Source organism: Chelonia mydas, chromosome 2 (assembly GCF_015237465.2).
Source record: "Chelonia mydas isolate rCheMyd1 chromosome 2, rCheMyd1.pri.v2, whole genome shotgun sequence".
In the NCBI taxonomy this organism is placed as follows: domain Eukaryota; kingdom Metazoa; phylum Chordata; order Testudines; family Cheloniidae; genus Chelonia; species Chelonia mydas.
The window spans coordinates 214,220,374-214,248,116 of NC_057850.1; the positions used below are offsets into that span (position 1 = coordinate 214,220,374).

The following is a 27,743-nucleotide window of genomic DNA, read 5'->3' on the forward strand; positions in this document are numbered from 1 at the left end:
CATTTTCTTGAGTTGAGGTGGTTCTGTTTGCCACAAAGGAGTCTGAGGATGCATCTTCATTGGGGAAAAAAAGGAGTATTCTTTTAGTTAGCTAACCCATGAGGTATTTTCCTAATGAAGGCAAGGCAGTTATCTGCAAACATTTGTGTAAGCTATTAAAGTAAACCTTAGGCAGCCCATAGTCTTTACCATAACCTGCTAATAGGTGTGAAAGTTACAAACTGGCTTGTCATCACGAGATCTTACCTCATATTAGTTACTTCATGTAAGCTGTCGCAGCATGTAGGAACACACCTTTTTCATAGTGAAGACATGGCCTGAGAGTTTGACTGGATACGTTTTTTGTAAGCAGACATTCAGGGCTCTCATGACATGCAAACAGTGGCTAGTCTCATCCTGGAGGGAGGAGAGGTGGGTAAGAAAATAGGATATTACCAAGTTTTTTCCTAATTGCTACAAAAGGGAGACTGACTTGGGAGTAAACCACAGGACTGGTTTGAGAACATCCATATCCTTTTGGAAGATCAGAAGTGGTTCTTAACAGGAGGAGGCAGCTGGTTCGTCAGCTTGCTTGACTGAAGAGATTGGGGCTGTTTTGAAAACAAGTAGTCTAGGCTCAAAATAAAACAACAAAAACTCTCTAAAATCTCCAGAGAGGGGCTGCAGGGGCAACTTGCTGTTTCAGTGGGATATGGCCCTAATACAGTGCACTTGGAAAAGGGATGAGACCTCCTTGTAAAACCATCCAATTTCCTTCTGATTGCCTCGAGAGTGGAATTTCGTGCTTGGATGTGCTAGCTGACAACCGAAAATACAAGGCTGCTGTGGGGTGCGGCGGGGGTGGGGAGGGGCTCTGAGAAAGAGGTGAACAGTGTTGTGTAGGGTGAGACCTTTGTCCCAAATTTATTGAGAAAAATTTTCTTTGCTCTATTTTTTAGGCTTTGAAAGTGGCCTCTGGATGTTTAGTTCTCAGTGACTGCTGGGATAAAGCCAAGTTAACTTGGGTCAGATGACGGGAAAACAGGGTGGACAAAATTTGATTTTCTTTATTTAAAAAAAAATTAGATCTTTAAAAAAAATTAAATTCAATACAGGCTTTTTTTTTATAACCCTATTTAAAATTAAATTTGAAATTGACAACCTATGTTAAGGCCTAAACATACTATAATCTTTGTAAATCATTTCAATTAAATAAAAATAAGTTAAGCAGTACATTTTTTGCTACCACGTTTTAAAGAAAATCAAACTGCTGAACTTGTCATTGGCTAAGCACCTGGAACTTAGGGTGACTAGATGGCAAGTGTGAAAAATTGGGATGGGGGTTGGGGATGAATAGGTGTTTAAGACACAGCCCCAAATATTGGGACTGTCCCTATCAAATTGGGACATCTGGTCCACCCAAGCTGGAACCAGAGTTCGTTAAAGTGCTAAAACAGTTTTTGACTGTAGTAGCCTCTTCTGCAGCTTCTTCTATTTTAATTTCAGTTTATGCAGATAGTTCAGTTCAATGACTAGTTCATTCAAGGTTAAGAACCAATTGGAAGCTGAAAAATCAGGAAAGCTTCTTTTCCTCTTCCAGTCTATGAATTAAAAACTAGGTGTGAGAGAATAAGATCTGCTAACTACAGATACTACTACTGTTGTTTACCAAATCTTTTGGTTTTAAATGTAAAAACATGTTTTGATAAAGTTTATCATGACGTTTTTTTCTTATTTATCCAACACCTTTAAGGAAGTTTTATTTTTAAAAAAGTCTGTTTTATGGTATTTTTAATAGAATTTAAGTTTCCGTCCAAATGGAGCTTCACACAAATTACAAGTAAAATATCATCTAGTAAATAAGACATGCATAGTTCACCATTTTCTAACATAATAAAATGTGTAAAAGTTTAGAATGAATAAATGTAAATTAAGCTATATAATTTTTTAAATAAATGATATCAATACAGCATATCCTCGTGGTAACAAAAAGAAGCACCAAATTTAGTGTAAAGACTATATTTAGTTGTAATTCAACATGTTTTAATAGTTATCTGCCAATGAGAACCAACCTTTCATTAGGAAAATCGCTAAAAATGCCCCTAAAACACCATTAAAATTGATGGTTTAAATTAAGGTTTCCTGCTTGTTGATTTAAATCATGATTAAAAATGGTGATTTTAAATTGCTTTGATTTAAATCAGTCCATCCTGTGTGGAATTTTTTAGTTCTCCTTCCACCACCCAGAATTCCAGATCTTCACAAATTAGGTCTGATAAAAGATGAAACTAATAATCCCATTGAGGGAAGAAGTAATAGTCTACAGTGGAGTCTGTCTCGAACAGAACCAGTTTTAGTACCACTGTCAACAGTCCCAGATGATGGAGGACTTCAAGGCTCAGATTTTTAAAGGTAATAAGGTGCCTATTGTGATTTTCAAAAGCCTATAGATGCCTTAAACTCATTGACTGCAATGGGTTTTAGGTGTGTAGGTGCTTTTGAAAATCCCACTACACACCTAAATGCCTTTAAAAATGTGACTCTGGATGTTAGAGTATCTGAAGAGCTGTTGCCTTGGAAAATTATCTTTGCTGTGTAGCCTTGATTCAGGCAAATCTTCTCTGCTGTGGCGAAGGCTCCCAGGTAGATTTGGACACGGTTTTTTGTTTTTTGTTTTTTTTTAAATAGTAAATGCATTTTAAATATTTATTGGAGCAAGGACATGAATTTGGGTCTCCCACTGCTCAGGTGAGTTCCTTGATCACCTGGCCTGCAGAGTCATTCTCTCTCTCCCCTCTCTCTGCCCAAATGACTGTTTGTTTATACACAGTGGAACAGCTTCGGCAGGAGACACTGAGTATCCCATAGCCGAGTGATTAGGGCATTCTCCTCCAGTGTGGTAGACCCAAGTTCAAGTCCCTACTCTGCATCAGGCGGAGGGGGGAAATTGGACCTGGGTCTCCTACATGACAGGTGAGTGCCGTAACCACTGGACTATAGGTTATAAGGAGTTGCCACCACTGCCTCCAAATCTACTGCTATCATCTTTTCCTCTAGCCATTTTGTGACTCCATCCTTTTAAAAATACCTGGAAACAGTGTTTTGGATTGGATGAAACATTTTATTTGACCTGAAATGGACTTTTTTTTCAGAATTTTCAAATGTCAAATTTGGCTCGACCTGAACCAATATTTGTTTTCAGTTTTTTTGAATCTGCCAGCAAACTGAGAAATCAGCTCTGCTCCCAGGTGGGAGAGACGTTGAGACGTAGTCAGAGAGGAGAGCTCTTTTCCATGCTAATCACAAATCCCAGATGGGAGAGACACTAATCACTTGTGTATTGCCTGTCAAATGGCTGACAGCCCCCTCACCAAGATAGTTCTCCATGTAGGGTATCACCTGGACTTCGCAGTGTAATGGATGAAAAGTGCTATGTAAGAGAGAGAGATAATTATTATTATGATTATTTTTTTATGGATTGCTGCTTCTGCCACAACTAAGGTTTTTGTTAATGTCCCCAGAGTCAGGTAAGATCAAGGGGAAGGAGGGAGCACTGGGAATGGACCTTTCTGAGTGCAGATTGAAGGTAATTCTGATAGGAATCTAGAATTGTTATGAGAAAATATGTGGTTTTTAGATCAGTTGGCATGAGGAATTCATTGGGCTTGAGTGTGTCTAAGCGGTCTCTGTGTTAGGGAACAAAGTAGAAAGCCACTTCAGACCAAGAGGTCTTTCCATAATAATTTAAAAAAAAATCATTCACGTTCGTTTTCTTATCTTTCTCCAACTCCTCACTGGCTCCCTTCTCCTTTTCCCCCTTCTTCCTCCTGGAAAAGTATTCAATAGCAGACACCATAAGTTATCTGCTGGACATCAAGGCCATTCACTTGGTTCCTCAGGAGGACTGAGGTAGAGGATTCTGTTTCCTCTACTTTAGTATCAAAGATCATGGGTAATCTGTCACGTTCTAGATGTGCAAGCAATGACAAATTCTTCTAGGACTATAAATTCAAGATGGAATCTTTTGATCCCTTAGAGTCACAATCAAGTCCAAGGAGTTTGTCACATCATTACATCTAAAAGATGTGTAACTTTTCATACCTATTCTTGTGCTCATTAGCTAGAAGATGTATATAATTAGATTCAAGCAATCCACTGCCCGTATGTTGTAATATTCCAATTGGTATTCATCATTCCTATGCCCCTAAATCAATTAATGATACCTTACATTGTCTAAAAAATTCCTTCAACTGTGTAGGATTTCTAATAAACTGATTTTCATAGTGGTAAGGAATGCACCTGGTAGTCTGAGTTTGCAGGATCAGGTCCTAAGCAAGTACTTAGTGGTCAGATTAAAATTTTTTTTTAATAGGAAACCAGAGATTTCAAAAGTTAAGGTTTGTTTTTATACATACATTTTCTGGTGTATAGGATTAGCAGACTACTAAAATGGATCTTGAAATATTGGTATTTTTGTAGCTACGTTTCTTTGAATGTAGACGACTTTGAATTATACTGCTTTTATGAAGTGTGAAGTGTAGACTGATCCAAAAATTCATTGTTCTTAACAGCTTTAAAATACTAAATTGAAAACAGTTTAAGTTTTTTCATCTTGTACATAGAATTTCAGTAATCTTAATTTTTCCTTGACAGAGACCAATTCGAAACAATGAAGTGTCTACTTGGTTCTCTTTTAAACAGATTTGGTCAGTATGTAACTTTATAATTAAAAAAGATTCTTTGGGATCTTGTTTTGTGAGGAGTTGTACTTGAAAACAGTTTTCTTTGTCAGAATGGGTAGTTTTTTCTAGTCTTATGATTTAGTTAATAAAATCCAAGCTTGTTAATACATTTTATAGGGTAATCTCCTATGTGAATAATGTTTTCCTGTTAGTCAGAAAAAATCAGTACTACTTTTCTGTGTGTGACTCCTTATTTTTTTAATCAGATCTTTTTTTCTCTTTTTCTAGAGGATGTTAAACAAGTTTTTGGCCAGACCACAATTCATCAGCACATTCCATTTAACTGGAATTCGGAGTTTGTGCAGCTGCATTTTGGAAAAGATGGAAAAAGACGCCTAACGTATGCGGAGTTTACTCAGTTCTTACTGGTGGGTATAATGCAATAAAGTTTGACATGAGTTTCACAGTTCAGGGCAACTGCATCTGTATTCCTTCTCTGTAGTTCCTTGAGAGCACCCACTCTAGGCTTCTGGCTCCTCAGCCGTCACCTCTCTTGGGTAGAGACACGCATTTCTCCCGCTTCTGATGGGGATTTTTTCAGGGTGCATAATACTCTGCTTACACAGTGATACTGCCAGCATGCCAGACTGCCTAAACAGGTCAGTGTCTGCGTTTTGCTTTCTCTTCAAAGGCTTATAACAAAGTCATTTCTAGCAATTATAAGATACCACCCAGCCCTTTATAGGCAAGCATATTTATTCTTAAAGTGAAAGTATTCCAGAAAAAACATATTTAAAAAAAAAAAAAGTTACTACACACGGTAAACACTTACCAGAGGTCATCCATCAGTCTTATGGCTGTCCAGTAGGCAGAAGTCCTGGATTGATGTCCCTCGGTTGGACAGAATGTCCTGCTGGTTTGATGGATCAGAAAGAAGGCCTTGAGTCAGTTTAAATTCAAGCTATTTATCCAAAAGTCCTTTCTTTGTCTGTTAGTCTCTGAAGAATCCAGTTTGAACTAGTAGATGTGAGCCTCAAGGTGGTGGTATTTCTCTGGAGGTGTTATAACCTGAGTGAATTTTGCCTAATCAGTACCTCACTGTTAGTTCCTTGGTCACCCTGCCCACAGAACTGCATAGAATCCCTGGGCCACAATGATACATAAACTTAATACAGTGAGATCTCCCAAAGATATTAGAGGTAATTGCCATGTCTGTCACAAAGAATAGTAAGAAATGTGCAAGAATCACAAATAGTAAATTTAGCGAACACCATATTGGCAACATAGCCAACAATGCTGTATTTAGGCTCTTCTTACTGTCGGAAGGCTGGATTTTAGAACTTTATGCATTGGCAGTATAATCTGCTTGTGGTAAAATTGTTGAATCTAGGTAGTTGTTACTTTTTTGGCACTTGAATGTGGCATGAGTATTTTTTTTAATGGATCTGGCCCACTGTTTCAAGCTAATCTTTGAAACACGAGGGGAGAATACTCAGACATCAAGACATTTAAAAACTGTAGGATATCTTTCACTAGGAGAATCCAATATGTTAAATAATAATAGATGCTTGTACCAAATATTTTGCATTTTGAACTCGCTTGCCAAAATTGATGTTAAGGAATGCTTCATTTGATTATCAAAATTCTGTGTTTACCAAATTTGTGTGATTTTAGTGGTAAAATACAGTAATGGTATTCCTTCTGCTGCAGACCTCTTACACACACTGTTAGTTTGATACCATTTAATAACCAAATAGTGCAACAGATAGAAAATTCTATTTATTTTTGCCTGTGCTGTGTAGAGAGTAAATAAAAGATACCTCCTCTGGAGGGAATCCTTTCATGTCTATGCTTTTGGGTATATTGCTACACAAAGCAAAATATCATACAAACGAAAAATCAGTAAATGATTCTGAAAAAATGATAATGCTTGCTGTAAGTAAAATGAGATGGATGGGTGCCTTGTTTGAATCCATCTTGAACATACTGAGTGCCAGTAAAGATTTTACACAACAGTTTTAAAATAGGAACCTACTTCAAGACCACAAGGTTGTATTTTTTTATTTTTCTGTTTATGCAGGGAAGTTATTTCACAGTAGGAGGTGGTATCATTTTGATGAGGAATAATTAAGATAATGCTATTGAGACAAATGTTTCAAATTGACTTTGTGAAACAGAGCCTAATTAACTCTTTGCCTGAAGAGGATGTAGGAGATCATAAATGCAATCATATTCTCTTGGTTTTAATAATGACTATTATTGCTAAATACCTAGGCTAGACATGTATGCTGACTTTGGTAGACTGTAACATCTTGGTTCTGTATCTGATAATCCTGCTTAGTTTAGCTGTTTATTTGGAGGTGTGAAGAAAAACTCAAATTCTAGAAGAAGGTAGTTGGTAATTGGATTGGTAATTGGGTATGGAGTCTCACTTGTGGGTCATCAGTGCAAATCTACCCTGGTTCTATAGTGATCAAGTGCCTTTCGAATTGGAAAGCTTTGATAGCCTGTGTGAAAAGGCTCCCAGTTCCTAGGGAGCAGGTGTCTACATCACAAAAATTCCATAATTACTGACGTTATATGCAGTGTAGGTGTAGCAGTGTTGGTCCCAGGATATTGGCGAAACAAGGTGTGTGAGGTAATATCTTTTATTGGACAAACTTCTGAAGTTGGACCAACATAAGTGGTCCAATAAAAGATATTTTCTCACCCATCTTGTCTCTATAGTGACTGACAGTCACATTGGCTCTTGGTAGACGTCATGGACTGAATGGGCATGGAAAGTAAACGGTGCCTTGCTACTCTGATGAGGAGGGCGAGGGGTTCCTTCTACTGCAGGGTCCAAGCACTGCTTTGTGATGGGGCTGAAAAGCTTGCGTGACCAGTCTTTATGGTGGACCTCTGTGTGGGTAGAGTAGTTGTTTTGACAGCACTGGAAACAGGCACCTTTTGAAAACTCTAAAATTTACTTACATAGATATATAAAAAACGAAAAATATTAGATTCTTCTTCGAGTGCTTGCTCATGTCGATTCCCTTTTAGGTGTGTGCATGCCCACGTGCACAGTTGTCGGAGATTTCTGCCTTAGCGGAATCTGTAGGGCCAGCTGTAGCGCCCTCTGGAGTGGCACGCTTATGCGGCGGTATATCAGGTGCCGCGACCCTATGTCCTCTCAGTTCCTTCTTATCACCCGTGACAGCTGGTTGGACTGCCTTGTCTTGCATCGCAAGAGCAGTAGCGGTTTCTTCATAGACTTCGTTCTACTCGTTGTATATAGTTCATAGTAGTTAGTTCTAGTGTTAAATTAGTTAGTAGAGATCTGGTTGGGAGTTTGCCCCAAGCGGGACATGCCCCATTCTCCTGGCTTCAAGTTGTGTTTGGCATGCAGCAGGCCGATGCTGATCAGTGATCCCCAAGACAGTTGTCTCAGATGTCTGGGAGAAAGCTACAGAAAGGACAGGTGTCGCACCTGCAAAAACGTGTGCCCTTGGACCCAGAAGGAGCAGGATACCTGCTTGAGGGCCCTCCTGATGGAGGCCGCTCTTCACCCGCGTCGGAGCCTTCCACCACGGAACCGACACCGAGTACATTGGCTTTGGAGCGCAGTGCACTGCTGGTGCCGGACTTGGCCCGGCACCACTCCCTCTTGCCGGTGCCAAGAAAGCGTCAGAAGAAGCAGAGTCCCTTGGCACCGAAGGACACAAGGGCCACGGGCAAAGGACCTGTGTCAGTCCATGCGCCTGCTTCGGGGCTTCATAGGGGGTACCTCTGAAGTCAGACCCCCCCCAGCCCGGCCAGGGACCCACCCTGGGCAGCGGCAGGCTCTCCTAGGCTATTGTGGGGCCTTCAGTGCCCGAAGCAGTCCTGGAGGATAAAGAGCAAAGCAGGTGCCATGGCAGGTGACTGAACTGCCTCTGCCCCTGGCACTGAAGGGCAAACCCACCAGGGTGCAGTATAGACTGGCGGAACATTCCTGGTTGCTGGACCATAGGCGCAGGAGTCCATTGCTGTGACTGCGGACTCCAGCACCAACCCCAGCTCTCCGGTAAGAAGGCCTAGGTCCCTGACGAGATCCCCACCTACCAGGTGTGGGATTCCGGATTCGAGTTGCCGTACCACTGGTACCGGTGAATATCCAACCACAGGTCACCCAGGTGCTGGTCACTCTCTCACAGGCAGTCTTCTTGACGTAAGTTGCTGTCTTGGAGGGGGTCACTAAGGATCTCAGCGCCAATCTTGTTCAGCCTGGTACTATTCCTCAGGCAGGCAGCACTACTCACCGTCATCCTGCTGATCGCCCACCAGGATCAGCAAACAGACCCAAGCCTCAGTGGTCTCGCCATGGTCGCTGGAGGGGCAGTGGTCAGGGTGTCTTCAGCCTGTCGCCAAGAAGGAGAGATACTCTCCACCAACATGGGAGATTGGGGCAACATTGGCCACGGTGCTGATGCAGCAGGGACAGTGGCCCCTCCAGTGACAGTACTGGAACCCATTAGGAGTGCCGGTGATGACGATCCAATACTCCCAGCCCTCCCTGGCCTTATTGGACAAGCCGGCCGCGGCACCACCATCAGAACACGATACCGAGATGGAGGCTGAGGTGGCACATCCAACCCAACACCGAGGGAGCCCTCCCTTGAGAAGGAGGAGGACAACACCTTACCGCAGGCGATGCAATCATCATAGTCGTCCACGGACGAGGCAGCAGTCCCCCAGACGACTTTAAGGAGCAGCAGGCCATCCTTAAGTGGATGGCTGAAAACCTTGGCCTGCAGATTGAGGAGGTCGCTGAGGAGGCTAACAATATCTTCAGTGTCATCTCAGCCACCACCGCAGCACGGGTCACATTGCCCGTCTTTCCAAGGATCCTCAAGATAGCCAAATCATTGTGGCAATCCCCCTCCTCTATTCTGCTGACTTCCAAGAAGGTGAAAAAGAAATACTATGTCCCTGCAAAGGGCTTTGAGTATTTGTACACTCATCCCCCTGCGGCATCACTGATCGTATCCACAGTAAATGAGAGGGACAGATAGAGCCAGGTTAGCAGGACACCAAAAGACTGGACTTGTTTGGCATGAAAGTTTACTCAACAGCCAGCTTACAGTTCAGGGTGTCTAATCACCAGGCCCTGCTGGGATGTTATAATTTCAACCTGTGGGACTCCCTTAATAAGTTCACGGAGGCCCTCCCACAGGATCGTGTCCAAGAGTTCACTGTTTTAGTGAGCAAAGGCACAGCGGTAGCCAGAGGAGTCCTCCAGATGGTCTAGGATGCTACGGACTCATTGCATCAATGGTGGCCATGAGGCACAGCTAATGATTGCATGCCGGAGATTCAGGCCACAATCCAGGACCTCCCCTTTGAGGGTACAGGGCTCTTTTCTAAGCTAACTGACTCTAGGCTCCATGGGCTTAAGGACTCCGGAGCCACCCTCTGCTCCTTGGGCCTGCATTCCCTTCAGCAGTCCCATCCTTCGCCCCCTCCTCCTCCGCTGCAGTCCAGGTTGGGCTCTACAGGAGTAAGGACAAGAAGGGGCCTAAGAGGTGCTATTCGTCGTCTTCCTGCCTGGTGGCACAGCCTGACCCTCCCAGAAATCAGGGAGGCCAGAAGCAGCCGTTTTGAGGGTATGCCCGAGGACGACAGCCCAGCCAATTCACCGGATCCATCCCCCTTCTTTCTCAACCGCCTCCTCCCTCTCTGGTTGGCCTGGTCCCGTATCACATAGGACCACTGAATGGTCGATATGGTTTCTTTGGGCTATACCCTGCAATTTATAGCTGACCAACCCTCCCAACCCCCTTTCCCGTCCCTCTTCAGAGGAACCCTTCTTACGAGGACCTCCTCGTTCAGGAGGTTGAAAACCGGTGCCTGGGGGCAGTGGAAGAGGTTCCTGGGAACATGGAAGGAAGAGGATTCTACTCCTGCTATTTCCTAATTCCGAATGCAAAAGGGGGCCTCAGACCTATCCTAGACCTGCGTCACCTCAACAAATTTCTCAAGAAGTTGAAGCTTCGCATGGTCTCCCTGGCCTCCATCATTCCCTCCCTGGATCCAAGATATTGGTACGCCACCCTCGATTTAAAGGATGCATATTTCCATCTTCCCGGGGCACCGGCGCTTCCTCCCTTTCATGTTGGGTCAGCGCCACTACCAGTTCACGGCGATGCCCTTTGGTCTCTTGTTGGCCTCGAGGGTGTTCACAAAGTGTATAGCGTCAGTGGCCGCTTACCTGTGACATCAGGGAGTCCAAATTTACCTGTACCTTGATGTTAATAAGATTAGGTGCAAAGGCATCTCGATCTGGTCTGTTCCACCACCACGTCCTGGGGCTGATAATAAACGAGAAAAAGTCAACCCTAACTTGAGTGCAATGCATAGAATTTATCCGGGTGGTTCTCGACTCCACTCAGGCCAGAGCCTTCCTCCCTGAGACTTGGTTCCAAGCAATGGGGGACCTCATCTCGGGCCTGCGAGCCCACCCACTCACCACCATCCACACGTGCCTGAGACTGTTGGGTCACATGGTGGCATGCACGTACGTGGTCCGGCACGCACGACTCTGCCTCATTCCCCTACAGGCATGGCTGGCATTGGTCTATGCCCCCAGCCGACACAGCATGGACCAAGTGGGTCAGGATTCCTGACAGCATACTGTTGTCTCTCATCTGGTGGCAGGATCCCACATTGGTGCTGGAAGGAGTTCCCTTCGTGACCCGGGCCTTGTCAGTGACCCTTGTCTCCGACGCTTTGGATCTGGGATGAGGAGCCCACTTGGGCAATCTCAGTACTCAAGGTCATTGGTCCAGTCACGATTTCTTTCCTGCATATCATTGTCAGGGAACTCAGGGCAGTTGGCCTAGCTTGCCAATCCTTTCTACCTCATATACAAGGCATGGTGGTTGAGGTCCTGATGCACAACATGGCTACAGTCTTCTATATCAACAGGCAGGGTGGAACCAGGTTGTCTGCCATCTGCCAGGAAGCCCTCTGGCTCTGGGACTTCTGTCTGCAGCATAACATCTGTCTTATAGCCACTCACCTTCCAGGGAGCAAGAACGCTTTGGCAGATCGCCTCAGCAGAATATACTTGTCTCTCCACAAATGGTCCTTTCATCTGGAGGTGCTCAGTTCCATCTTCCACAGATGGGGAACTCCCCGGGTGGATCTGTTTGCATCCAGGCAGAACAGAAAATGTCACATTTTCTGCTTGATTTGGGGCATGGACAGAGTATCCCCGTTGGAGGCCTTTCTGCTCCTGTGGTTGGGGGCTCTGATGTACGCCTTCCCTCTGGTGCCATTGCTGCCCAGGGTCCTCATGAAGATCAAACAAGACAAGGCGAAGGTCATCCTCATAGCGCTGGCTTGGTCACGCCAACACTGGTTCAATACTTTGCTGGACCTCTCAGTGGCAACCCCATTCCGGCTGACGCTCAGGTCGGACCTATTGTCCCAGAGCCACGGCAGTCTTCTGCACCCGAACCTGGCGGTGCTACATCTGATGGCTTGGCTGCTGCATGGCTAAACGCACAGGAGCAGCAGTACGTGGCCAAGGTTCAGCGAGTCCTGTTGGGAAGTAGGAAGTCCTCTACCAGAGCAACCTAACCGGCCAAATGGAAACGGTTCCATTGCTGGATTACAGATAAGGGTGTCCATCCCGAGCGGGCTTCACTGCAGCTCGTTCTAGATTACCCCCTGCATCTCAAGCTCCAGGGCTTGTCTCTCTCGTTGATCAAGGTCCATCTAGCGGCCATCTCGGCTTTCCACCTCACCGTTCGAGGGAAGGTTGGTTTTCACTCAGGATATCTCGGCCAGATTCCTTAAGGGCCTGGAGCACCTCTACCCGCACATCAGGAATCTGTCCCTCCATGGGACATGAATCTGATACTGTTGCGGCTCATGGGTCCCCGCTTCGAGCCTCTGCCTTCCTGCTCTCTGCTTGTCCTCTCCTGGAAGGTCTCATTCCTGGTGGCAGTGATTTTGGCCTGTCAGGTATCCAAGATTCAGGTGCTCACCTCAGAACCTCCTTCTGTTCGGTGGAAGCTGGGAATGGGCGACAGGGGATGGATCACTTGATGATTACCTGTTCTGTTCATTCCCTCTGGGGTACCTGGCATTGACCACTCTCGGAACACATGATACTGGGCTAGATAGACCTTTGGTCTGACCCAGTATGGCCATTCTTATGTTCTACAAGGACAAGGTCCAGCTAAGTCCGCACCCGGCTTTCCTTCCCAAGGTAGTCTCTCAGTTTCATTCGAGCTAGGTCATTTACTTATTGGTCGTCTTTCTGAAGCCACACAAGTCAGAGGAGGAGCGCAGGCTACATTCCCTGGATGTCAGGAGGGCTCTGACCTCCTACATCGACAGGACCATGCCATTCCGTAAGTTGAGGCAATTGTTCGTCGCTGTAGCTGACGGGATGAAAGGTTACCCTGTATCCGCTCAAAGGATTTCTTCTTGGATCACTGCCTGCATTCGCTTCTGCTGTGATCAAGCAAAGGTGCTGCCCCTGGCAATCGTCACCTTTCACTCTACCAGGGCGCAGGCCTCTTCGGCAGCCTTTCTGGCCCAAGTGCCTATCTAAGACATCGGTAGAGCGGCCACTTGGTCGTCTGTCCATACCTTTACATCCCAATATGCGATTACCCAGCAGGCCCGGGACGATGCTGACTTGGGTAGGGCAGTACTGCAAGCCGTTAAGCTGTGGACTCCTAACCCACCTCTGTAGGTACCACTTGTGAATCACCTAAAATGGAATCTAAATGAGCAAGCACTTGAAGAAAAAAGAGTTACTTACCTTTTTGTAACTGTTGTTCTTTGAGATATGTTGCTCATGTCCATTCCATTACCCGCCCTCCTGCCCCTGTGTCAGAGGTGCTGGCAAGAAGGAACTGAGAGGGTGTAGGGCCGGCGGCTCTTGAAATACTGCCGCATGAGCGCGCCACTCCAGAGGGCGCCACAACTGGCCCTACTCATACCGCTAAGGCAGAAATCTCCGACAACTCTGGTTGTTGTGGGCATGCACACACCTAAAATGGAATGGACGTGAGCAACACATCTCGAAGAACAACAGTTACGAAAAGGTAGGTAACCGTTTTATAACCCCATATGTTTCCATTGCTTGGCTTGTTACTGATGCTCTTTAGTTAAGATCATTCCCGTCTCTCCCCTGCAGTTCAAAAAACAAACTTTTAGTGGGTGTTTAATACTTAATTGTATTTCATCTTAATCACAGTATAGAGAAGGTGCCCACACCTTAAACTCCAGACCACATCTCCAAATCTGCCATTTTCTCTCGCCCTATTCCTGTGTTATAGTTTATTTTTATTTACCCATTTGAGCTCCACCCCTTTAAAAAAAATCCCTGTGGACCTCAGCCTCATGTCCTACATTGATTGCTCTTCTCATGTGAATATTCTATTTTTCTCTGTTTTTCTTACTCTGTTGTCTGCTCATTTTCCTTTCTTTCCACCTCCAGTTTAGCACCTTGCTGGCCTATAAAGATGCGTTTTCTTTTCCCCTTATCCTTCCACCTGGGTTGTGGCCAGCCCAATGATCTTGCTCTTCGCAGCTGCAGCAGCAGTTCTGATGTGCAGCAGGGCAAAGATTTCACTTTGGCTGTGCACTGGACAGCTGAGAGGCATCTGGGGTGAAGGTGAGGTAGTTGGTTAAGTTGCCATCATATTTGTTGGAGGCTCCAGGTGACCAGAAGTCCTGGGATTTTACTGAAACAGTCTGCTCAATTTCAACATAATTGTGACACTGCAGCAATTTTAGTAAATTGGTATATCTAGTTACCCAGTTCATGTAGATATGATGTCATTACTATCTTTTGCCTTACAGCATTGTGTCCTTACGTTGTAAATGCTGAAGCTCTGGCAGAAACTATTCTTGGCACAGATTTGAGTTACTCTTCACATGTGTAGAAATTTTGCTTTGAATTTCCTAACCTTTGGTACTCAGTTTTTCCTCCTGACCTTCTCTCTGTATGTGAGTCAGTCTCCTTGGTCTAACGTCTAGACCTTGGACCTTAGGCAGCAGGATACCACAGTGGATGCCAAGTTACCTCTTGGCATTCCTGATGTATAAATACTTTTTATATTACCCTTAACTTGGACCAGATGGGTTCCTTAATGTACTGCAGCTACTGTTTTGTAAATAAAGCACTGCTTGCTGGTTTTTAGTGAAATCTAAGATTAAAAGTAGTTCATATTTCTTGCCATCTATCCACTCCCATTCCTCTGGAACACACACTTTTTCCATATTCATATTCTGTTAGTGCAGTTTAATTAATCCTCATTTCTGACACAAGAAAGCTAGATGAACATTTAATCAACAGGCTTTATTCTAAATGCAAGAGGAATTGAGATCTATTCTTGTTGTAAACAAGTGATGCTCAGACCTAAGTGGTTCAGGAGCCAGTTCACGATCAGAAAGAGCCACAGTGGTATGAATTCATTATTTCATTTACTATTTTATTGATATAAGTCACACAGCAGAATGATTGACCAAGTATTCTACAGTTGGTTAATAACAAAGTAAAAACATCCTGATTGGTTAATAATTAAATCACACCGTGTTTTAATATCATGTGCTGCAAAGCCACAGGAGACACATTAAAGAGCCACTTGCGGCTCACAAGCTTCAGTCTGAGTTTCACTGCTCTAAACAAATAAAGAGCTTCCTCTGTGAGATGCATTCCCTCATGACTTGGACAAGGCTTAAATACTAAGATCTGCTTCAAGAACAACCATCTCAAACCCAACCCCAGAGTTTAAAATCGATTGATTGATCAGCTTTTGTGTTGGCTAATGTATAGGTCTGTCAAACACATTTAAACATTAGCTCGGGTTTTGGTCAGTTCTGGCATGCTGGTTGATGAGATAATAATACCTGTAAATGAGACCTCACAATCAGCTGCAGTGGAAAGGATTGTGTTGCAGCTAATGAATGCAAGTCAATTGGAAATATCAGCCATACCTGAAAATAAATCTCCACATAACTGGAAAATGAATTATGTTTTTAATGAGCTGTATGGGAAAGCTGAGGTGAAATTCTAGGTGGGAAATCCTTTCATTAAAACTCTGGTTCCAGGGTGCCTGCGACTGTGCAAATTAATTTTGCATAAACAGTTATTGTAGCTTGTTGAAATTCAGGCTCCTATCATCAAGGGATAAACTTGTTTTTTAAGGTATGTGTAGGGATTACAGAAACTTTAATCTAGGGAGGGTTCAGTGGGTAAGTATTTTGCATTGAGAAGCAATTAAGTTTGTTTTTCTTATATAGCTGCTTTTCACCCATATTTTCTAAGCAGTCTTAGGCTGAAAGATGTGAAACACCTCTCAGCTTGATTAAAAAGCAAAATTTATTTGCAAATTAAGTTTATTTACAGTTGGTGTTTAGTGGTACCATTTTGCTTTTTTTATTTTATTTTATTTTTTTGATATCCCATCACTTCTCCCAGACTAATGCTAGTGGCTACTGAGCATACTTTTGAAGTATAATTAGTCATGCTGTGAAATGTCTTAACTTTCAGGCTTGGAGATGGCTAGATTGCGTACACTTTTCTTTTAAATTAAACACTTTAGAATTTTACATTGTTATGAAATCTACTGATGTTAAACAAGTATGTTCCTTGTAATGGTATTTATATACCAACTCTGGCTTTCCTTTGCTGTTTTTTGTAACAAAGCTTTAATTTTATTGTGTAACCATTCCCTGAATATACTTTTCCACCACCTCTTCACTTTGCTGATGTTTTGGATGGCAGTGAGGGACAGAGGACAATTGCTCTTTCCATTTAATTCTGAAAGAAGATGCTTCTCTGACTATCTCAAATTAATCATACCCATAAAAACTGGGTTAAAATCCTTGCAGTGAGCGTGGAGGGGTGTGGATAGTTTTCTCCAAATCTTGAGAATGTGCTCAAACCATTTAGGGTACATCTACATAGCAAAGAAAAACCTGCTGCTGGCCCGGGTCAGCTGACTTGAGCTCATGGGGCTCAGGCTGCAGTCTGTTTCATTGCTGTGTAGACTTCTGGCCTCAGACTCAGGTCCTAATCAGCTGGTGTAGGCCAGCAGTGGGTTTTTTTTTTGCTGTGTAGGCATACACATAGAGTTTCTAAACTGTGCAGAGGAAAAACCTTTGATCACACAGAATCCCCGTCATCAGGTTAGGATGGGTTTGCTGAGTAACTGTTCACAAATTGGACGTGTGTGTGTGTGTGCGTGCGTGCGCGCGCACGCGTGCATAAGGGGTGTGTCATGAACCACAGGTGCTTTTATGCCTTCCTACAGCTGTCATCTGCTCTTCCCCATTTGGCCAGCTGTTGGGGCATGGGGTCAGGTGGCAGCATTATGTGCTTTGCCCTGTACTATTACTGTGTTAACCAAGTTGGGTAATTCTTCTCCCTAGTTAAACCTGCCCAGCACATGCGGAACACAGAGAAATGGTGTTGGCAAGATAAGGATGAGGGAAATAGGATTGTACAGGAGGCCCTTATTAGTAGGTCACCTGGGGCCTGATGAAAAATGGGTCCTTGGATCCTGGTCATTATATCCCGTGGATAGTGCCTTGTTGTCCTGTGGTGAGACATTGTGCCTTGTCCATTACTACATTCTCATACCGACATTAGTATTATGGTACTGCTGTAAAGTTTGTAATAATCCCTGTGGCTATCAAATTAGGGCATAAACTGCTACCCTGACAATGAACTAATTTGCAATCAGAAGCAAGGAAATGTAGCAGGACAGGCTGGAACTGTGTCCTGCACACTCTCTGCTCTACCTTGAAATTTCAGTGTACATAGTCAGGACTTGCTCTTTATACTTTATGGCAGGTTGTGCCTAGGTCCTGTGGCAGGGCTCCCTGATTTATGCAGCACTGCAGTGCTGAATTCTGCCAATCCAGAAATTCTCTGGCAGTTTGAATAAAAAAAAAAAAAGATGTTTTAAATGTATTTAAATAAGAGAGAAGAAGACCCTCTTTAGCATGTTCCAGATATTCATTTTGAATATTCATGCTGTTACTGCAATGGATGCAAAAAATGAGCATGTTCATATGCTCGGTGGTATTCAACAGGGGTACAAGAATTTTTGTGTCCAGGTCATCATCTGAGCTCCGTGCAGGCAAACTCCCAAGTTGCTGCCTGCCTCAAGTTGACAAACTTTGTTTTCTTGCACTCTTCCCGTCTAAAGCCTTCCCAAACTGCTTGCTTCAACATTTGTTATAATAAATGAAATTATAGTCACAGCCAGGTTGAAGCGAGAACTGACATGGCCACCTTCAGCCAGTGAATGTTGTTGCTGAATTATAGCATCCCCTCCCTTACCTCCCCGCAGGGGGCTGTAGCGTAAAGGAAATGTGACAGACCTGGAATTGTAACTCAAATTTTATGGCTAAAATATTGTAACCTCCATAAGCATTTCTCATTAGAACCAGAAATTTTTGAATAGTTTAGTGGGTGAATTAGAGTATTGAAACATTTAGCAGTGCTCATTTTTTGCCTAACATATTATCTTGCTTCCTCATAACTTGAAGACCAGGTACAAATTCTAAAGATGTTGATTAGAAATTAAATTAAAATTGTTTCAGAAGCCCATGAGGCCAGGATGTAAGAAGTTGTGGCACAAATATTGTATTTGCCATTTGTTTCCTATTCTTTATCCCACTGAATGCTGGCGTTGCCTATGAGACAAATACTGATTTCCTCTACTTATTATTGAAGACATTGCACCTTTAAAAGCAGCATAATAGTGAATCTTGGTTAGTACAAGGTCTCAGTTTAATTTGACTTTTTAGAATCTTTTTTAAAAATGTGAGTAGTGGAGAGAATAGCAAAGTGCATCTGTCCCATTGCAAGACAAGTTCAGTGTCTAGGAAAGCACTCCACACCAATTCATTTAAGCTGTGGCTTAGAAATAAGCAATATCCTTCCAGGGAAAAGACATTTTAATGAGATTTGAAGCTGGAAGGGATAACATTGTAGTAACTGCTGGAATGTCTGCATTTTCCCCCTCTTCCCATTAAAAGGGATTAATCCTAAACAGGGGAGTCTACCTGTCTGTGTCTTCACTGTCACTATGTGTTGGACAATATCAAAGATTTTCAGTTGGTTTTGTAGTAAGTCAGAATCTGTAACTTGTCCTATGCTAAGTTTGGATTTTGTTGGTGTAGTTTAGTCATAAAAACCTCCAGTTTTTCACCGAAAGGAGAAAAACAATCTGCCTGCTGCAAGGAGCAGGATGTAGATGACTGTAGGAGAAGATGTAATTTTGTAATTTTTGGAGTGATTACTTGTCATGTATCTCTTCTCCCTCCCCCCCCCCCCCCCCCCCCCCCCCCCCCCGCTCCCTAAGTACATTTGAGTCACAAGCTGTGAAAACATTGAGTGCTGCTATCAGGTAAATCAAATGATTGGTATCCATCTACTATTAATGCTGATATCTTGAAAGGTGATCGTGGTTTGGTAGCAGTGGAAATAACAACAAAGGTGTGGTGATGCAAAGCTTTCTAAACTGGCTTCTAGTTTGATTTTACCTTTTTCACTACAGCATTTGACAAATAAGATACCTTCTGTTTTAAAATAAATAAATAAAGATCGCTTGTGAAGGAATACTCACATTCTCCTCCTTGCAGAGATCATTTGTGGGAGCTGAACACAGATAAATATAATTTTACAAAGATTTGATTGACCTACTCTAAAACTTACAGTAAACTGATAAATGCTTTCTGATGTGACACCTTTGGTTACATTGAAATACATAAATAGGAGCACACCTGTATTGTCTTTTGAAACTCTTGCTCACATTTATCTGTTAAATGAATTGCAGAACCTAAAGGGAAGCTAGTGAGAAGTAAGCTAGGGTGTGAATTTAAAGCCCAAATTCTGCACTCGCTCCTTTTGTGGACACTTCTGTTTCATGCTAAGTGTGTCTGCACAGGAAGTTAGGGCAGAATAGTTATTTGCACTTATAGCTATTCCACATTAGCTATTCTTGGCTCTTCCCTGCGTAGACAAGCCCAGAGAAGGAAGAGAATTTTGTATTTGAGATGTAGAAAAATATTAGTGGAGACCTTATTTGTTGTGCATAAAGAAGGATGAACAATAATAAATGCAGAACTCTGTCCCTATCTGGGGGGAGGACAACATGTAACTCTCTTTTGTAGAGCATCAGGTATGCTGTGGATTTTAACTTTTAACGTACATGTTCAGGAAATACAGCTAAAGCAAAATATAACTTTGTTTTAATGCATTTTCAGGAGATACAGTTGGAACATGCAAAACAAGCATTTGTGCAGCGAGACAATGCTCAAGCTGGAAGAGTCACTGCCATTGACTTCAGGGACATTATGGTCACTATCCGGCCACACATGTTGACACCATTTGTAGAAGAATGTCTAGTAGCAGTAAGTTGTGCATAGCTTATTTGTACTGTCGTAGAGATCAGGGCCTCATTGTGCAAACACAGAGACAGTCCCTTCCCCAAATTTATTATTCTGTTTGCACCCTGTGCCCATCACTTGATACATAATTGTCCACATACACAAACTTAGACTCTCATCTCAGGCTATATCTCTTCAGAGATCCTCCTGTCAATTCCTCACACAAGAGCCCAAGCAAATTATGAATGGTTGAAAACCTTGGGCTCTGTCATACCAACATATTGTTCTATTGTGGCAAATTGTACTCTATTCCAACAAGCCATTGCTCCAGCTGAGCAATCATTCTTGAAATGTTTGTTTTGTTAGCTTAAAGTTCCACTAGTAGCTCACAATTGTGTGTAGTATCTGGAACAGTGAAAGCTGGAAATTGTCACTAGAAACTGTTGAAAGAGCGTTTCAAACCATATTATAGAATGAATAGAAATTAGATCAGACTTCGGTTGGTTCATTCAGTCTATTCTATGGCAGTTTGGGTTTATTCCCTATAATATATCCCCCTCCCCCAAATACTTTTCCATTCAGATTTTAAATGTATCACACACTACACTTTCCACCCCTTCCTTTGGTCAGTGATTCCAGCCTTGTGCTGATATCTTAATTTTGGACTCATTTGGTCTATATCTTTGTGGTAGTGCCTAGATCTGAACCTGCTACTGTGGGTGAGGTCTCTTCAGAGCTGTGTAGAGAGAGTTGCCTCTGCATATCCAGCCTAACAATGACTTACATGTGTGTCTTTTTCTTTTCCCCCATCTCTTATGTCATATCTCATGTTTTCAGTGGTCAGAAATGTGCTAGGTTATGAATGCTGTACTTAAATTATGTTGTACTGAATGTACTTATTGTATTTAACCAACACAGTGTGCTCTGAATTGAAATGTTTGGGTTAACCATTTTTAAAATGTGTTTTGATTAAGTTTTTCTGTGTATCTATAAGTTTTAAGATTTTCTCAATTGAAGAAATAAACCAACTTATAAAATATGTCCAACTGAAACAGTATTGAAACTTGAACTCTGTAAATTACTGCTGGTCATGTTGTTATAATCCTGCATATGTATTTGTTTAGGCTTCTAGGGGTGGGGTGAGTCTTACGTTCTGGTTATGATTAGTTTCAGTAACATAAGATTCTTTCATATGGCTATTTATTTTGCATTTAAAAAAAAATCCCTTGCTACTGTCATTGTTGTAAACTAATGTTGTTTCAAAGCTTTATTCAAAGATTTTCTTGATCCTAAAGTGTTGCAAAACATTTAAAATAGCTCCTCTCCTTCTCTCTTTTTTTACTCTCTCTGTTGCAGGCTGCTGGAGGTACCACTTCCCACCAGGTCAGCTTTTCCTATTTTAATGGATTTAATTCCCTCCTTAACAACATGGAGCTCATTAGGAAGATCTACAGTACTCTGGCTGGAAATAGAAAAGATGTGGAAGTGACTAAAGGTTAGTAGAAATGTTCTGATTGTGCAGTCGGAGTATTGGCTTGGGGGAGGGAACTCGTTCATGTGCTTTAAAAGCAAACAAACAAACTTGTGCCTGTGTTTTCAGCTCTTTGTGGTGTATTGTTCAACCATTCATGCTCCTGTTTAGTCCACCCTCCGGGATTTCCATTTTGTTACCGCCAAGGAGAAAGTCCTAGGAAACTGAAGATGTCTGTGGGGGAAGGGAGCTGGGTGAGGAGAGAATGTAAAGATATTCAAAGTCTTCAAAAACTTCCTAGGACTCCTGCCAAATTGGCAGCTTATTAAAACTGACCTTCAAGGGTAGTTGAAGAATTCCATAAACTTGTAGTGGCGGCATAGTAAGCTGATCTACAAGCTTGGAACAAGATATTATCTGCTCTATCTAATCGCTTTTATAGAGAATTCCCTCTGCAACACCAAAGCTTCATTTAATGTGGCCTACTGGGACATATACATGAAAAGGTCCACATCTTTGTTCATGGGGTGTTTGGATTTGTTGTTGTTGTTTTTTCCCCTCGGACCCACAACTGATTGATACCGTATGTCAGATATCTTAAATCCTGCTGATAGCACTGAGTTTGAAAACCAGAAAGCTACTCTATTTCCATGCTTGATGTAGTATTTAAAACATACATTTACATTGTGGTAGGAGCACTTTTTGCAGTGTCTTGGTTTAATACTAAAATGAATGATGACTCTGGGATGCTCGGGGTGTTCTGTTTTGGTTTGATTAGTTTTCCTCTCTCATATATTTTTATTCTGTTGTAGAGGAGTTTGTTCTGGCAGCTCAGAAATTTGGTCAGGTTACCCCAATGGAAGTTGACATCTTGTTTCAGTTAGCAGATTTATATGAGCCACGGGGGTAAGTAGAAATTATCTCTCTCTGTCTTTTTTTTTTTTTTTTTTTTTTAAAACAGTGGGAAGTGGGGGAGTGATATTCTAGAACACTGCCTAGAAGTACAGGTAACTTACAGTTGTTTGAAAACTCTCTGTTTAATGTAAATTTCAGTTTAGTGTTTGCTTGGTCCTCACAGACGTATGACACTAGCTGACATTGAAAGAATTGCTCCTCTGGAAGAGGGAACACTGCCCTACAATCTGGCTGAGGCTCAGAGACAGGTAAGAAAAGAAGCTGTAATGATGCTTTTAGCATACTTTTTTATTCCTTCCGCCCTCCCAATGCCCTGCTCCTCTCTTCTTGTCTGAGTTAGCCATGTTTCCTTTCTTTTGCACTTTATAACCTAAAGAACAAGGGGTATTGTTGGAATCTTCACTTTAAACACCCCCCCGTCCCTCCTCCCCCTTTCATCCAGAACAGTTGCTAGTTTTTTACTCTTGCCATTTAAGAAGATGAAAGGTGATAGATTTGATTGTAAGGATAAAACAAAAGTGTAAAAGTGTCATCTAACCACTTACAAAAAGATGATGTATGCTCACTTACTAAAGAAGTTTAACCCTCCCGGATTATCTCCCTCAAAGTAGTTTTTAATGAGGAAGGAAGACTTTCTGATTTCAGGTTTCAGAGTAGCAGCCATGTTAGTCTGTATCCGCAAAAAGAAAAGGAGGACTTGTGACACCTTAGAGACTAACACATTTATTTGAGCGTAAGCTTTCCTGAGCTACAGCTCACTTCATCGGACTCATTCAGTGGAAATACAGTGGGGAGATTTATATACACAGAGGACATGAAACAATGGGTGTTACCATACACACTGTAACGAGAGTGATCAGGTAAGGTGAGCTATTACCAGCAGGAGAGCGGGGGGGACGACCTTTTGTAGTGATAATCAAGGTGGGCCATTTCCAGCAGTTGACAAGAACGTCTGAGGAACAGCGGGGGGGGGGGGATAAACATGGGGAAATAGTTTTACTTTGTGTAATGCCCCATCCACTCCCAGTCTTTATTCAAGCCTGAGTTAATTGTATCCAGTTTGCAAATTAATTCCAATTCAGCAGTCTCTTGTTGGAGTCTGTTTTTGAAGTTCTTATGTTGGAGAATTGCCACTTTTAGGTCTGTAATCGAGGGACCAAAGAGATTTGAAGTGTTCTCCCACTGGTTTTTGAATGTTACAATTCTTGATGTCTGATTTGTGTCCATTTATTCTTTTACGTAGAGACTGTCCAGTTTGGCCAATGTACGTGGCAGAGGGGCATTGCCGGCACATGATGGCATATATCCCATTGGTTGATGTGCAGGTGAACGAGCCTCTGATAGTGTGGCTGATGTGATTAGGCCCTACGATGGTGTCCCCTGAATAGATATGTGGACACAGTTGGCAACGGGCTTTGTTGCAAGGATAGGTTCCTGGGTTAGTGGTTCTGTTGTGTGGTGTGTGGTTGCTGGTGAGTATTTGCTTCAGTCACAGAAACAACTCTGACATCATAATCGAAAAGGCTGACAAAGGAGGTGCTGTCGTCGTCATGAATAGGTCAGAATATGAACAAGAGGCTGTTAGGCAGCTCTCCAACACCACTTTCTACAAGCCATTACCCTCTGATCCCACTAAGGGTTACCAAAAAAAAACTACAGCATTTGCTCAAGAAACTCCCTGAAGAAGCACAAGAACAAATCCACACAGACACATCCCTGGAACCCCAACCAGGGGTATTCTGTCTGCTACCCAAGATCCATAAACCTGGAAATCCTGGGCGCCCCATCATCTCAGGCATTGGCACCATGACAGCAGGATTGTCTGGCTATGTAGACTCCCTCCTCAGGCCCGATGCTACCAGCACTCCCAGCTATCTTCGAGATACCACTGACTTCCTGAGGAAACTACAATCCATCGGTGATCTTCCTGAAAACACCATCCTAGCCACTATAAATGTAGAAGCCCTCTACACCAACATTCCACACAAAGATGGACTACAAGCTGTCAGGAACAGTATCCCCGATAATGTCACGGCAAACTTGGTGGCTGAACTTTGTGACTTTGTCCTCACCCATAACTATTTCACATTTGGGGACAATGTATACTTTCAAATCAGCGGCATTGCTATGGGTACCCACATGGCCTCACAGTATGCCAACATTTTTATGGCTGATTTAGAACGCCGCTTCCTCAGCTCTCATCCCCTAATGCTCCTACTCTACTTGCACTACACTGATGACATCTTCATCATCTGGACCCATGGAAAAGAAGCCCTTGAGGAATTCCACCATGATTTCAACAATTTCCATCCCACCATCAACCTCAGCCTGGACCAATCCACACAAAAGATGCACTTCCTGGACACTACAGTGCTAATAAGTGATGGTCACATAAACATCACCCTATACTGGAAATCTACTGACCACTATGCCTACCTACATGCCTCCAGCTTTCATCCAAACCACACCACACGATCCATTGTCAACAGCCAAGCTCTACGTTATAACCGCATTTGCTCCAACACCTCAGAGACAAACACCTACAAGATCTCTATCAAGCGTTCTTACAACTACAATACCCACCTGCTGAAGTGAAGAAACAGATTGACAGAGCCAGAAGAGTACCCAGAAGTTACCTACTACAGGACAGACCCAACAAAGAAAATAACAGAACGCCACTAGCCATCACCTTCAGCCCCCAACTAAAACCTCTCCAACGCATCATCAAGGATCTACAACCTATCCTTAAGGATGACCCATCGCTCTCACAGATCTTGGGAGACAGGCCAGTCTTTGCTCACAGAAGCCCCCCAACCTGTACCAAATATTCACCAGCAACCACACAACAGAACCACTAACCCAGGAACCTATCCTTGCAACAAAGCCCGTTGCCAACTGTGCCCACATATCTATTCAGGGGACACCGTCATAGGGCCTGATCGCATCAGCCACACTATTAGAGGCTCGTTTACCTGCACATCCACCAATGGGATATATGCCATCATGTGCCAGCAATGCCCCTCTACCATGTACATTGGCCAAACTGGACAGTCTCTACGTAAAAGAATAAATGGACACAAATCAGACATCAAGAATTATAACATTCAAAAACCAGTGGGAGAACACTTCAAATCTCTTTGGTCACTCGATTACAGACCTAAAAGTGGCAATTCTTCAACAAAATTGAATTGGAATTAATATGCAAACTGGATACAATTAACTTAGGCTTGAATAAAGACTGGGAGTGGATGTGTCATTACAAAAAGTAAAACTATTTCCCCATGTTTATCTCTTCCCCCCTCCCCTCCCCCAACTGTTCCTCAGACGTTCTTGTCAACTGCTGGAAATGGCCCACCTTGATTATCACTACAAAAGGTCCCCCGCCCCCCGCTGGTAATAGCTCACCTTACCTGATCACTCTCTTTACAGTGTGCATGGTAACACCCATTGTTTCATGTTCTCTGTGCATATAAATCTCCCCACTGTATTTTCCACTGAATGCATCCGATGAAGTGAGCTGTAGCTCACAAAAGCTTATGCTCAAATAAATGTGTTAGTCTCTAAGGTGCCACAAGTACTCCTTTTCTTTTTTTCTGATTTCAGTGTGGATGTCAGTTCTGGCATCCAGCATGCTAAATGAAAACGGCAGTCCTTGTTCCAAAGAGATGTACGTGTTCAAGTCTTCAGTACATTGTCTGTCTGCTATGCTTTACATTTAGTGTGCCATCATAGTTTAAAAACTAAGACTCTCTGCTGTGTGGAAGGATTCATAAGTTATATGGGGAAAAAATGTAAGACGTGGGGCTGTTCTATGGTTTATCAGAAAATGATCTTTGTCATTATGTGAGGCAAAAAAGAACCTTGGGAACTCCTTTTTTTAGTCTCATAGGCGTCTTGAATTTTAGTTTGTAATCACGTTTTTGTGGGTCTTTCCAACTTTCTTAAAATTGATGCAGTCTTGGGCGTAGATAGTCTTAGAAAAACATAGTTTAAGGCAAACCAAGCTTTGTATCTTGCAAGACTAAATTTTTTTTTTGTTCTGAGCTTTGGGTCTGTGCAGAGACGCCAGTTTGACCACAATGAATTGATGCAGGCTACGTTTTTAGGACTAACAGGCCTTCAGCCAGGCCTCTGTGTGTGTGTGTGTGTGTGTGTACGTGTGCATGTGTGTTCCATCCCCGCTCCCCATCCAATGCAGTATCCTGGTTTTTTTAGCAATCTCTAAATATTGAGTGTACTATGATGAATTCTAATTAGCTGACTCCCAAAAGCTGACCGTCTCTTCCTAGAAGTCCTGCAAGGGAGCTAAGAAGCGATTGTGTTGTACTATGTATTAATTAGTGTAAGCTACAGTAGGTAGCAGTAGTGCAGCTAAAACTGCGGTGATGGAAACATCTTCATGCATTCTCTCAAATTTTCTGCATAGGGGTCGAATGTCTGTTCAGGTGTTCTTTGTTCTGCGTTATGCTGTTTTTAAGAAGATAGGAAATGCCCAAGAAGCCTGTTTAAATCATCCCCACTTTCGGTTGTCAGTTGTACCTGTTAACTCCTCCCGTCCAGCTTTTATTTTACTGTCACCTACTTCAGTGGTTCTCAACCAGGGGTACATGTACTCTTGGCGGTACTTAGAGGTCTTCTGGGGGTACATAAACTCATCTAGATATTTGCCTAGTTTTACAGCAGACTGCAAAAAAGCACTAGCAAAGTCAATACAAATTAAAATTTCTTTCAGACAATGACTTGTTTATATTGCTCTATATACTATACACTGAAATGTAAGTACAATATTTATATTCCAGTTGATTTATTTTATAATTATATGGTCAAAATGAGAACATAAGCAATTTTTCAGTAATAGTGTACTGTGACAGTTTTGTATTTTTATGTCTGATTTTGTAAGCAAGTAGTTTTTAAGTGAGGTGAAACTTCAGGGTATGCAAGACAAATCAGACTCTACAAGGGGTACAGTAGTCTGGAAAGGTTGAGAACCACTGATTCTACTTGGTGCTTGTAGTGAAAGAATTTCAGTTACCTTGCAGTAAACTGTGATACATTTAATTTATTTTTAGGCAATTCAAGCTATTTGCTGTAGATCACTAGAGTATATAACAGTTCATTTTTAAAAAAACTGATAAAATAAAATAAGGAAAATAGACGATTTCAGTAGTGAAATTAAAACTTCCATATTGTCCTATTCCCTAGAGCATCCACCAACCTTATTAGAGAAGGTAATGGTGGGAAAGGAGAGTGTAAGGATTACCACTGTCTCTGAATTCCTTTCTGCTACTAGAAAGCAATTCTGAACATGG

At 42.6% G+C, this 27,743-nt stretch overlaps 1 protein-coding gene across 6 annotated transcripts in view; it reads left to right on the forward strand.

Moving 5' to 3' along the window:
- The window catches only part of SLC25A13 (solute carrier family 25 member 13), a 132,280-nt gene that overhangs the window by 64,450 nt on the left and 40,087 nt on the right, over nt 1–27,743 (forward strand). For 5 of the 6 annotated variants that reach the window (XM_037890627.2, XM_037890626.2, XM_037890629.2 and 2 more), the window contains 5 exons: nt 4,950–5,089; nt 19,926–20,072; nt 21,405–21,543; nt 22,332–22,425; nt 22,598–22,682. In XM_037890627.2, the coding sequence (XP_037746555.1) occupies nt 4,950–5,089; nt 19,926–20,072; nt 21,405–21,543; nt 22,332–22,425; nt 22,598–22,682 (605 nt within the window). Of the gene's footprint in view, nt 1–4,632; nt 4,686–4,949; nt 5,090–19,925; nt 20,073–21,404; nt 21,544–22,331; nt 22,426–22,597; nt 22,683–27,743 lie in introns of those variants that run through there. The other variant, XM_037890631.2, reaches the window with a different exon arrangement.